The 13,432-nt window shown below is 37.2% G+C and overlaps 1 protein-coding gene across 7 annotated transcripts in view; it reads left to right on the forward strand.

The window, feature by feature from the left end:
* TUT7 (terminal uridylyl transferase 7) overlaps positions 1-13,432 on the forward strand; it is a 91,617-nt gene that overhangs the window by 54,508 nt on the left and 23,677 nt on the right. For all 7 annotated transcript variants that reach the window (XM_056803884.1, XM_007497908.3, XM_007497910.3 and 4 more), the window contains 5 exons: positions 172-349; positions 1,023-1,070; positions 1,166-1,257; positions 4,131-4,246; positions 5,934-6,253. In XM_056803884.1, coding sequence (XP_056659862.1) covers positions 172-349; positions 1,023-1,070; positions 1,166-1,257; positions 4,131-4,246; positions 5,934-6,253 — 754 coding nt within the window. The remainder of the gene's footprint in view (positions 1-171; positions 350-1,022; positions 1,071-1,165; positions 1,258-4,130; positions 4,247-5,933; positions 6,254-13,432) is intronic.

Genomic DNA, 13,432 nt, shown 5'->3' on the forward strand with positions numbered 1-13,432 from the left:
TATGAAAATTAGTAAATTATTGAAGACTATCTTCTAAAACATGAAACTACATTTAATTAAATTTTTTAATTTTGTCATTTAGTCTTCTGATTTGAACTAATTAAATATGAATAAAGTTGAAGTATTTAACACCTTAAAAGAACATGAGATATTTCTCTTGTTGACTTCTAGCCGGCCTTTTGGCCAGAATATGGAAGAAATACAGAATCTGTTGGGGAACTGTGGTTGGGACTTCTTCGATTCTATACAGAGGAATTTGATTTTAAAGAACATGTTGTTTGTATCAGAAGAAAAGGTCTGCTTACAACTTTCAAGAAGCAGTGGACCTCAAAATACATTGTTATTGAAGGTACACATCAAAACCTGTATAAAAATAATTGCAGAAATCTACATATATAATGGAAATTTGGGACATTATTATTAAAATCAGTTAAATAATAACTCTTAACACATTTTTCATAAATAGATGTCTGTTTTAATATGTTCAGTGAATAGAATTCAAACTTAAGGACTACATGTATCAAATTCACTTTAAAAATTTTCATACCTCAAACTTATCAAATTTGACGGTTCATTGTTACCAGATTGGATATGGTATCACATCTCTAAAATTAAGGAATTGGATTAGATGATATTTAAGACTGTATTCTAACATACCATTAATTGTATGGAAATAGCTCAATAACCAGGCATTGTTAAAAATGTAACATTTAAGGGGGCAGCTGGGTTTGCTCAGTGGTTTGAGAGCCAGGCCCAGAGACAGGAGGTCCTGGGTTCAAATGTGGCCTCAGACACTTCCTAGCTGTGTGACCCTGGGCAAGTCACTTGACCCCCATTACCTAGCCCTTACCATTCTGCCTTAGAACCAATACCCAGTGTTGATTCTAAGGTGGAAGGTAAGGGTTTTTAAAAATAACTTTTATAGCTTTTTAATTCTGTTCTTTACCATATACCATTTTAAATTATATAATGAATAATTGTACTATCTGAAGTAACTTTTATCCAAAACTTTCTTCACTTAGATCCCTTTGATTTGAATCACAATCTTGGTGCTGGATTGTCAAGAAAAAGTAAGTTCCTTTGTTTGGAAACATATCAAATTCTGTTCTTCTTTTAATATGTCTAACTGACTTTTGTTTCTTATTTCCCCATTCCCTCTTCTTAGTGACAAATTTTATAATGAAGGCTTTTATCAATGGTAGAAGAGTATTTGGTATCCCCGTAAAAGTATTCCCCAAAGAATATCCTTCAAAAATGGTAAGTTTTGGAAATAGTGGAAATAATTATCAATAGAAGATTTTTTAAAGCATGTTCTTTAAATTATTGTTAATTTATAATGTTATTGTTATAGTGTTAATATTGTTATATTGTTAAGAAATAGTTGAATACTATGAAAGCCAAATTAATATATTTGTGTGTAATGTATTAATAAAACTGGGGTACAAAAAATAAGTCCCAGTATCAAAATGCTGACAGTGAGAAATCAATAAAATACTAAGCCTTGCTATTTTATTACCTGTCTTCCCTCTTATGCTTACTACTACTGGCAATTTAGCTAAAATTTTGGTCAGACAAAAATGGTTTTTTAATGCATCTAACAGTAATATAGTAATTACAAAAAAAAACAGTAATTTTTTTTGCTGGAGTATTTCTGTCTCCATTCAGAAATCTGTCTCAATCAGATTCTTAGATTTTCTGAAGAATAATATAATTCTTACACATTAGCACACTCAGCTAAGGACGTGGCATCTTAAACTTTAATTGACTGAAAAAAAATTGAAGCCATTCACAGTCTTCCTTCTTTCCTCCACTTCATTTCAAATCCTTTGACATCAATGCTTATTTTTACCCAGTCTCTGATACCAAAGCCAACATATACCCTTGATCCCATTCTTTCCCTCTCTAATCTTCATCCTGTCTCTGTCTACTAGTCTGTTCCCTTCTTCCTTCAAACATACCAGAGTCATCCTTTAAAAAATTTCACTGGAAGGCTTTGTTGTGCCCTTAAGCTATCATTCTGTATTACTTCTTCCTTTCTCAGCCAGACCTCTAGAAGGAGTTGTCTGTACTCATTATTCATTGTTCTGCCTCTTTTCTTAGTTTTTCTCTTTGGAATCTGGCTTCCCAACTTCATCACTCCACTGAAATTGCACTTTCTAAAATTACTAGTTACCATTACTTGGCAAACTTATTGGCCCCTTCATATCTTCATCCTTCTTGCCTTCTGCATTTTATAGTACATTTTATACTTTACTCTCATCTTGGATATTCTCTCCTCTTGTTTTTTGTGACACTACTCTCTTTGGGTTTTCATCCTGCCTGACAGTTTCTTCTCCTATCTCCTTTGTTGGCTCCAGATATGCCTTCCCAAGGTTCTGTCCTGGACCCTTTTCACTTCTGCATTCCTACTTGGTGACCTCACTAATTCCCACAAGTTTTGATTATCATCTTTAATCAAATGACTCACAAATCTTTTTTTCAGTCTCCATCTCTTCCCTAATTATTGGTTCCATGTGACTAACTGCCTATTGTACATTTCAAACTGGATATCCCAGAGACATGTCAGATTTAACATGTTTAAAAGAGAACTTACCTTTCCATACAAACCTACGCATCTTCCAAGTTCCTCTCTTTTAGTCACTGCCATTCTTTTAATCTCCCTGGTTCAAAATCTTGGATTCATCCGACTCCTTATCTCTTTCTTGCCCTGTATAATCATTCAGTTGCCACTTGTTGCCATTTCTACCTCTATAACATCTCTCCTGTCCTACTTCACACAGTCCTAATCTCAGTTCATATCCTCATCTCTTCTCACTTAGACTGTTGCAACAGATCACTTCTTCATTAGTACCCCAGCCTTGTCTCTCTGCAAAAGTGATTTTCCTTAAGCAGAGATTTGGCCATGTCATTCCTCTGCTCAATAAACTCCAATGGATTCCTATTTCCTCTTGGTTAGTGATGGTGAACCTTTTAGAGACCAAGTGCCCAAACTACAACCCTCACACCATATGTGAGCTGCCCTCTTACCCCAGATGGGAGGGAGGAAGTGTTCCCATTGGACTGCTAGATAGAGGGGCAGGTGATGAGAGAATTATCCTCAGGTGCACATGGAGAGGGAGAAAGGGAGCAGCCACAGGTTCACCAACACAGGGTTAGGATAATAATAAACTCTTCTCTTTGCCTTTTAAAGTTCTTTCCAAGGAACAGCTAGGTAGCACAGTAGATAGAATGCCAGGCCTAGAGTCCAAAGAACCAGGATTCAAATTTTGTCTCAGATACTTCCTAGTGGTGTGACCCTGGCCAAGTCACTTAACCCCATTTGCCTAGGCCTTGTCTTTCTATCTTAGAGTTATTACTAAGACAATAAGGGTTTAAAAAATAAATAAGTAATAAAAATCCTTTATAATGTAATCTCAACCCATTTTATCTCTTGCATTATACATTGCTCCCCTTTCCCTCCTATTCTGCTCTTTTCCTTACATGGCTCTCCCTCTCCTGTTTCCATGCCTTTGCACTGATTATCCCCCATGCCTGTAATATACTTCCTTCTCACCTCTATCACCTGGATTCCCTCCCTGCCTTCTAGACTTAGTTTAGCCTCAACTGCTAGTACATTTCTTTCCAAAGACCTAAGTGGCACAGTGGATAGAACACAGAGCCTGGAGCCAGGAAGACCTGTATTCAATTCTGGCCTCAGACACATATTAACTGTGAGACCCTGGGCAAGTCACTTCACTTGCTTCAGTTCCCTCAAATGCAAATGGAATAATAACAGCACCCACCTCCCATGAATGTTGTAAGGCTCAAATAGGGTAATATCTATAAAGAACTTCATAAACTGCCTGGCACCTAGTAGGTGCTATATAAATGCTCATTCCTTTCCCTTCTTTGCAGGCACTTTTCTTCCTCAATATACTATAAGATTCCAGAGTAGAAATTGTTTTCTTCTTTGTATGTATTTGTGTATGTATATATACATACACATAGTACATAAGAGCACTTGAAAGTAGATACTTAAGGAATGCTTATTGCTACTGAAAATAGAAATTAATGCTACTTAGTTATACCCTAAACCCTTGAGTTTCCAAATTGATTCTAATTTAAAATCTCACTAAGTTATATTCTTCTAGGAATATTTTTTCGATCCAGAAGTATTAACAGAAGGAGAATTGGCACCAAATGACAGATGTTGCAGAATTTGTGGTAAAATTGGACACTTTATGAAAGACTGCCCCATGCGAAAAAAGTACGTAATTGCTTTATTCAAATAATTCTAACTGATTGCATAGAGCAAATAGTAGTTCTGATTTTCTACCAATGTTAGAGCTTCTTCCTATCTGTAGCTAACAATACTTTACAATTCAGATTATTCAGGTCTGATGAAGACCCTCCAGGTTCTCATCACATCTTGTAGTCACAGTTCTAAAAATGACTTAGCTGTTTTCTCAGACCAGAATAAAATAGAATAAGAAAATGAAAATAAATGTTGTCCCTTCCTATGAAGGATTATAAGAAAATAAAAATCAGACATAGAAATTCAAAAGCCTAGGGTTTGTAGAACCCTATATACCCTATTTACCTGTCTCTCTCAGTTGATATATATCAGGAATCATCCCTGAGATAGCAAGAGAAAGAGAAAATTATCTTCTGCTCACTGTATTCTGTTTGAAAGGCAATATGGTATAGTAGATTGTATATAAGACTTATAAGGTAACTGGGGTTGAAATGCCCATTCTCATATGTACTGGCATTGTTGACCTAGGCAAGTAACTTCTGTTTCCCAGGTATTTTTGATAAGACTATAAATTGTAGAACAGTTGCATTAATAGAGGGAGTTTCCTTACCCGGATTTACCTAACCTGATCAAATTATGGGTTCAGACCCTTTTCTTCCTTCCCCCTCAATCGGTTTAGAAAGACAAGGATATATACATATATATAAAAGATTTCAGATAATTGTAATATAAGTTCATGTCGTACTTCTTTGTTTCCTTTAGAACAAAATAAGTGCTATTTGACCACTTTTATATGAAATTCCTAGATCAGCTATATAAAGAGGCTAGAGAAAGAAGTACTATCTAATTATGTTTTGATTAGGTTGGTTGTATAAGTTTAATATAGATTGCCTATTAGGTCCTAAATTGAAGAATTTGTTAATTACTTAGCATCCTATTTGGATTAAGGACTATACTTTCCCTTTTTTGACGTTTTCCTTTTTTTTAATTCTTCTGTGAGGCTAACCAAAACACAGAGTCTATTCTTTCTGAGGCTAATGACAAAGGAGCTCAGTCGAGAAAATATCTATTTCCTGTCCCTTGGAACATAATAAAGCCCCCAGTAGCTGATCATTTGTGAACTCAGTATGACTATGTGTTACCTGTAATAAATGGCTTATTAAGAAGACCATTTGCCCTGTGTTTTTTATATTTGGGCAGATAAGTAGTTCAGTGGATAGAGTCTTGGGCCTGGAGTCAAGACATCCTGAGTTCAAATCTAGTCACAGTTATTGTGTGTCCCTGGACAAATCATTTAACCTCTGGCTACCTCAGTTCCCTCAGCTGTAAAATGGGGATAGTAATAACAGCTACTTCCAAGATTGTTAAGATCAAATAAGATAATATTTGTGAAGTACTTAGCACAGTGTCTGGCACATATTACCATGGATAATTCACATAAACTGTGGGTAGCAGCTTGGTCATTACTTTGATCAGAGTTCTTTAAAGTCTTTTAAGGTTGTTTTTCTTTTCAGTATTGTAGTTATTATATATTGTTAAATATAATATATTCTCCTAGTGCTGTTCTCTCTACCCCATTCATTTAAGAGACCCCTAGTTTCTCTGAATCCATCTTTTTATCTAAAGAACTTGTGTCTTTTTAGGTAAACACCAGAATTTTTCCCATCACAATTTATGCTATTATAATACTTTTATACAGAGCGAGACGCCGACATGATCATGAAGATAATAAAAACCAAAGACATCCTGAAAACAATGAAAAAAGAAACAAAGAGGATAAAGAAATCCAAAATAAGAACACAGAAAGAGAGATGTTGGCAAAAGAGGGAAAGTTACAGTGTACACCTCAGAAAAGCAAACAAGGAAGAGGGATAGAAATGGGAAGAGACAAAGTTTCCAAGCAGTCATTAGAAAAATGGAAGCGACAAGAGGACAAAGACTTAAGAGAAAAACGCTGTTTTATTTGTGGAAGAGAAGGACATATTAAAAAAGACTGCCCACAGTATAAAGGAGCTACAGGTATGGTGATGATGACAGCAACTTAATATTTGTAGAATACATTTCAGAAATTCTAGACAAACATGTTTGTTCTAGGAACTAGAACTGATCCTTCTCATCAAGACCAACCCCTCTATATGTACTTTTTACCCCATTCCATCTTATCTCCTCTACTTGAAGGCCTTCCATATTCATCACATGTCTCTCTAACTAATTTATTCTTTGTTACCTACAAATGTGCCCATGCCTCTCCCATCCTGAAAAAAACCCTCACTTGATCCTTATATCTCCTCAAGCAACCATAGCTCTCCCATTTTAAACAAAACTTCTAAACAAAACTACCTTCTCTTTACTTACTTTCAGTCCTTTGTAATGTGACTTCTGAGTTCATCTCACAACTAAAACTGTTCTCTCCAAAATTATCAGTGGCACTTTTTTTTTAAACCTTTACCTTCCAGCTTAGAATCAATACTAAGTATTGGTTCCAAGGTGGAAGAGTGGTAAAGGTTAGACAATTGGGGTAAAGTGACTTACCCAGGGTCATATAGCTAGGAAGTATCTCAGGCCAGATTTTAACCCAGGATTCTTTAGACCTGGCTCTATCCACTGAGCTCCCTAACTGCTTTTTTTCTTAAGTTCCTGCTAAGTACTAAGCACCATGTGCCCACTGGGAATACAATAAAAACTAAAAACTCCTGCCTTTAGTGAGCTCCCATTCTAGTAAAAGAAACATCATACAAACACCCGAACAAAAACAAACAAATAAATAAATAAATAGGAGGGAGAGGGGGAGGGAGATGAGAGACTGACTTAAAGGAAGGAGATGTTGAAGGAGATAGTTTCAGACATGAGGGACAGTCAGTAGAATTGGCAAAGTAAGGAGATTGCATATCTCATAGAAGAAATAGCAGGGAGAGCAATATCCTTCAATAGGGAGTGAAATTATAAAAAGATTGGAGAGTTAGGACAGATGGACACATAAAGGATTTTATATTTGATCCTAGAAAAAATAAGGAGCTATTGGAATTTATCGAATAGAGACATAATATGGCCAGACCTGTGCTTTAGGAAAATCACTTCCTAAAAGCAACTGCAAAATAGAGAATGGATTTGTTTGGAGAAAGACTTGAGACAAAAGGATATCAATCAAAAGTCAAAGAGTACTCCCTATTGACCACACTCTCATCCTGTTTACTCTGTCCTCTGAATTTTACAACTGTGCTTTCTCGGTTCTTCTATCCTTCTCATTTATCTCAGTCTTCTTTGCTGATTCATCATCTATATGCTTCTCTTTAACTATGAGTAGAAACCAAACTCTCCTCTGGACCTTCTCACTCTGTGCTTTCAGGGGCCTTATCAGCTCCCATGAATTGAATTATTATCTTTATGTAGATGACCTTCAAATCTATATATATTCAACCCTAGCCCCACTTCCAGGGCTCCAGAGCCACATCTCCAAAATAAAACTCATTATCTTTCTGCCTCAGATCTACTTTTCTCTTCTTACCTTCCCTGTATTTGTTGAGGACACCACCACTATTTTTTCAGTGACCTAGGTTATGACCTTTAGGTTATCCTTAACTCCTCATCCCTCTTCACCCCTTATAGCTATTCATTTGCCCATCTCTTCACTCCCATGACTACCACCTAGCCTCTGGCTGTGGCTTCTTCATTTATCTCCTTTGCTCAGGTCTCTTTTCCTTTCCAGTTCATCTACCACACAACTGCCAAAGTAATATTTCTAAAGCATGAGTCTGACCAGATCATTTCCCTCTATTAGCTCCCTATTACTTCAAGCACAAAATATAAATTTCCCCATTTGGCATTTTATATGCTTTCTAACTTGGCCCCAGTTAGATCTTTTCAAACTGAGTTCATTATACCCCTTCATGCATTCTGTGGTCCAACCAGACTGAATGGTTGATGTTCTCAACACATAGCACTTCATCTCCCTGTTCCACTACTTAGCATAGACCTTTATCCATGCCTGGAATGTACTCCATCCTCATCTCTGCCTCATAGAGCCCTTAGTTTCCTTCAGAACTCAGCTGCCATGCCACTTTCATATATGAGACCTTCCTTTCATTTTTGTCTTTTCAGTATCAGCACAAGATATATAGAAGGCAACTAATAAATGTTTGTTGATTGATGGTTTAAAAAGTCAAATGAATCTTCTCTTAATTCCAAATCTTAGTTCTCTCAGTTTTTTTACAGGGCAAATTTTGTGAAGGTCAGTTTAATGCTGTGTGGGTAGATAACAAGTTTCCCAAGCATTCAAATGGCCTATAAGCAGCTACTCTTGGGGATAATTAAATAGCCTAAATTCATTCCTAATTGATTTACTTGAAGTGAGTTGATTATCTGCATTAAAGATCAAGTTTCTATATTTAGTATATTTCTTTTCAATTTTATTGGCTCCAAGACAGAAGATAAGGATGAGAGAGAAAGATAGGAAGAGGATAGATTGTGAAGGGCTGAGAGAGAGAGAGAGAGAGAGAGAGAGAGAGAGAGAGAGAGGTTCTGTGGGAACAGTAACAGAGTATATGAAAAGGAATCAAATTTAGTGAGACTAGAAAGATAGGAAGAGGCTAGATTGTGAAGGGCTTTAAATGCAAAACAAAAGATTGTAAAGTTTAGCCTTCAAATTACAGGGGACCACTGGAGATTATTGCATAGAAACAAGACCTAGTCAGACCTGTGTTTCATCAAGATCCCTTGAAGGTTGAGTAGAGAACTATTGAAGTGGGGAAAGACTTTAGGCAGAGAGATAAATTAAAAGACAATTGCAAAAGACAAGATGAGATATGCCAAATACCTGTATGAGACTGATGGTTGTGTAAGTGCAGAGCGGAGGATACGTGAGGTAAAGCCTGTGATAGAGGCAAGCCAGAAAGAGAGAACTTCAGGCTTGCAAATCAAGCAGGGGACATGATCTGCAAAATCAAGGAGAAGGTTCCAAACGGAATGTTCCCAGGAGGAGGCAGTTGAAGCGGACCAGGGGGAGAGAAACTGGGACCTTGATTCTCTTTTTCTCTCGGGGGGGTTGACTGACCAAGAAAGGAGGCAAGCCTGGCTGAAGGGGGAAGAACCTGAGAACTAATATTATTAACTTTTGTCCCAGGCTGAAGGACCCTTGAGGGGGGCTTCTGAAATTAGGCTGAGAGACCTTGGTGGCTTTTGTGAATTGAAGGAAGAAAAGAAGATTTTAAACAGTTGTCTTCCATCTCTCTAACTGTCCCTCTGTCACAATTGTGACTGGACTGATTTCTAAAACCCTCAAGTTCTTATAGTTTAGGGAAACCCTCATCCCTTTTTCCTCAGTTCTTTATGCTGTTGTTTCCCAATAAATCCCTTACCTGAGAAAGAAAACAAGAGAATCTTCATAGTCCACTCAGGGGGGAGGGGCAAAGCCACAAGCTTCAAGAAGAAACTGGGAGGGAAAAGCTGGAAGAAGGGAGATGGGGTGAGGGAGTGTCTGGGATCTGGGAGTGAAGGAAGGAAGAAATTAGGAAATATATTGATAGACTAGTCATCAATAATGATCAGTAGGCAGACCCCAGAGCATTCCCTTATAGCAGTATCTCTCAGTGTCACTCAAAGTACACCTATCCCCATTTTAACTAGGCAGCCCTCAGGTGTTTCCCCTAGTAGTAGCTCTATAGTCCCAAGCCAGAGTACATTCCAGTTACCACTACCAGAAATAGTTTACACAGATCACCATTTCTATTACATTTGGCACCTCAAGTTTGACCGAACCCCACAATCTTTCAGGCAGGGTAGTTAAGGATCAAAGACAAAAATGTTCAAACAAATTGGAGTTGTGATTGTGGCAGCCATTGCCTGTTTTGGGGTATAACACTTACTAGATAGCAAACTTACCCATATAGTAGTGGAAACTTTGGATTATGTGGGCAACGTTACAATGTCTGTTTTACAGTTGCCATTTCAATATGAACTGGTCCTCTGGCAAGTCCTGCACAAGTGTATGTACTTTTTATGGCTGTGTTGCAGACTCTAACCCAAGTGAAGAAAGTATTTAGATTTGTGGTTCCCCTTAAGGCAGAGAAGATTATGGCTGTTGATACCAACTTAGGAGGCATGATTTGAGCAATTGATTAAGGATAAAGGACAATGGGCAAACTGAGAATGTATCTCAGGACAATGAAAACAAGGCTGTTTGTGATCCTGAGAAAAATCTGTCCATTGAAGGAGGTCACTAAGCTAACTACTAATGCTGGTGTGATACACTCCAAAGCCCATAGACAATTCAGTCCTCAGGAACTTGAATCCTTAAAGCACTGTTTCCCAAAATGTGTGGACAATCCTTTCAAATCCCAGAAGGAGCTTAAAGGGACTTTCTCTCTCTCAGTTGAAACTGAAAGGGACTTTGGATCTCTCTCTCTGGGGTTGACTGACCAGGAGACTTGGGCTCTCTGGGATTTTCTGATCAAAGGAGGCAAGCCTGGCTGAAGGAGAGAAGCCCTGAATTGATCTTGTTAGCTTTTGTCTCAGGCTGAAGGACCCTTGAGGGGGGCTTCTAAAATTAGGCTGAGAGACCTTGGTGGACTTGTGGAGAAGAAAAGAAGAATAACAGTAGTCCTCCATCTCTCTGGCTATCTTGGAGTCTGTACTGATTTCCCAAATTTCCCCTATCCCTCATTATAGTTTAGGGAAACCCTCATCCCTCTTACTTCAGTTTCCCATCCTGTTGTTTCCCAATAAACCCCTTACCTGAGAAAGAAAAAAAGTTTATAGTTCACTGGGGGGGAGGGGCGAAGCCACAAGCTTCAAGAAGAAACTGGGAGGGAGAGGCTGGAAGAAGGGGAGAGGGATTAAGGGAGTGTGTGGAATCTGGGAGTGAAGGGAGGAAGAGATTGGGGAATAGATTGATCTACTAGTCATCAATTGATCAGTAGGCAGATCCCCAAGCAATCCCTTGTAGCAGCATCCCTCTATCTCTCAGTGTCTGTCAAAGTACATCCATCCCCATTGTAACTAAGCAGCCCTCGGGGGTGTCCCTCTACTAGCAGCTCATACTAGCAGCAGTTCTCTAGTCTGCCAGAGTACATCAGTCATTGCAACAAGAAATAGTCACATAGATTTTTATTTTTTTAATTACATTTTTTTATTATTTATTTATTACATTTTTATTACAAGTCTCAGCCTTGATAGTATTTTTATTTCTGAATGAAGACCCTGGATTGATGTAAAAAGCTCTCTGTGGCTGTAATAATGCCACTTTTTAAGTACTAAAACAAAAAAATGTTGGTGCTGACAGTTTTCCTAAGCACTAATATAAAGAAATTACTATAAAAATAACTGCTATAAAATGAATGGGAAAAAATACTAAAGTAACTATGATAGAAGAGTAACTATGATACCTATTAGTTCTGTCATGTTCCAACATGGTCATCCTTTTCTAGGGAGATTCTCTGATCTGTTTTGTAAGATCATTAAGAAAATAATCACATAAATAGATTCTGAGGAAAGAGAAAGAATGCATTATTTCTTTCCTTTTTCTCTGTTGCAACTTTCTGTACACTCCTTAGAACCATTAGAGAAATCAGGGATGTATGTCTGTCTATATAAGTATTCATAGATATATATATATCCTATTTCTTTTTTTCTTTTTTCCATTACTCAAAGATATTTTATTTTCCTAATTACATGTAATAACAATTTCCAACCTACATTTTCCAAAATTATAAGATCCAAATTGTGTCCTCTCAGAGATGGTAAACAGTTTGATCTGGATCATACCTGTATTATCAAGTAAAATATACATCCATATCGATCATTGTTGTAAGAGAAACTCCTATAAAACCAAATTCCCAAAATAAAACTCTAAATAGACTAATGTGAAAGATAGGCTAATTTGATTTACATCTGACTTCAACAGTTCTTTCTTCAGAGATGAATAGCATTCTTTGTCATAAGTCCTTCAGAATTGTCCCAGATTATTGTCAAATATCCTATTTCTTAATGTGATTTTCTTACGAAAGAAAATAAGTTATTTTCACATATATGAAAATTTTGACTTACATTTTCTGTATTTTAGCACAGTGTCTGGCATATAAGTGCTTAATCAATGTTCCTTTACTTGTAGACTACATTAGCCTCATATATATGAAACAGAATTAATCGCCTTTACCCTCCTTTTTGAAGTAACAAAACAGATGAGGACCTTAGAGTTGTTTCCATTTCAATTTGCATTTTTCTAATATTTAGAGCATTTTTTCATATGGCTATTGATAACTTAGACTCCTTCCTCTGAAAACAGCCCATACATATCTTGACCATTTATCAATTGGGAGGTGGTTTTTGTTTTCATAAATTTGACTCTGTTCCTTTTGTATGAGACCACTATCAGAGAGTCTTACTACAAATATTAGTTCCCCAATTTCCTGCTTCTCACATTTTAGATGTGAGAAGGGAGAGATGTAGCATAAAATGTTTTGGGAAAAAATTATTACTACATGAGAGTAGGATTTTTTGTTGATTTCTAAGTAATGATGGAGCCTGGAGCATGTTTGTAGGCAACAGGAAAGAAGCATTACTTGGTGGGGAAGGTGGGGCAATAATTGCAAAGGCAGTCTGCTGAAAGACACAGGATTAGGATCAGGATGATGACTCTCAAGCCTGTGATCCCTACTCTAGGAGGGTGAGGCTGGTATATCTTTTGAGCTTTAGGGTTCTGAGCTACTCTAAGCTGGCCATTAATACAATGAATCTCCAGGACCTCTAGGGGATGGCATAGGGGAGGTGAGTCAGCCCAGGTCAAAAACAAAAAAACAAAGTATATCAAAGCTCCTATAATAGTCAGTAGTCGTGTCAAGCCCATGAGTGTCCACCCCTAATGATGAGGCCAAACCTTTAAAAAAATATATCAGTAGATGCCACATTTGGGAAATACTTCATAGTTTAGTGTTTTATGTTATGCAAAACAAATTAGTTGCCCAGATCATTGGTACCATATGTACCAATTCTACTTACAGAATTTTCTTAGAATTAGGTATATAGGGAAACAATGAGTCAAGATTAGGAACCATCAATCTCAGTACATCCTCCTATTTTTACTAGATTAGAAGTGGAAGGGCAGTATTTTTCACCCATTTGATGCTTTTTTATTCTCATCTTTCTCATCCTTGCTCTTGGCTAAGGGCATGCAAACTCATCTAGAGGCTCACATTAGAATATTTG

Source organism: Monodelphis domestica, chromosome 7, assembly GCF_027887165.1.
Source record: "Monodelphis domestica isolate mMonDom1 chromosome 7, mMonDom1.pri, whole genome shotgun sequence".
In the NCBI taxonomy this organism is placed as follows: Eukaryota; Metazoa; Chordata; class Mammalia; order Didelphimorphia; family Didelphidae; genus Monodelphis; species Monodelphis domestica.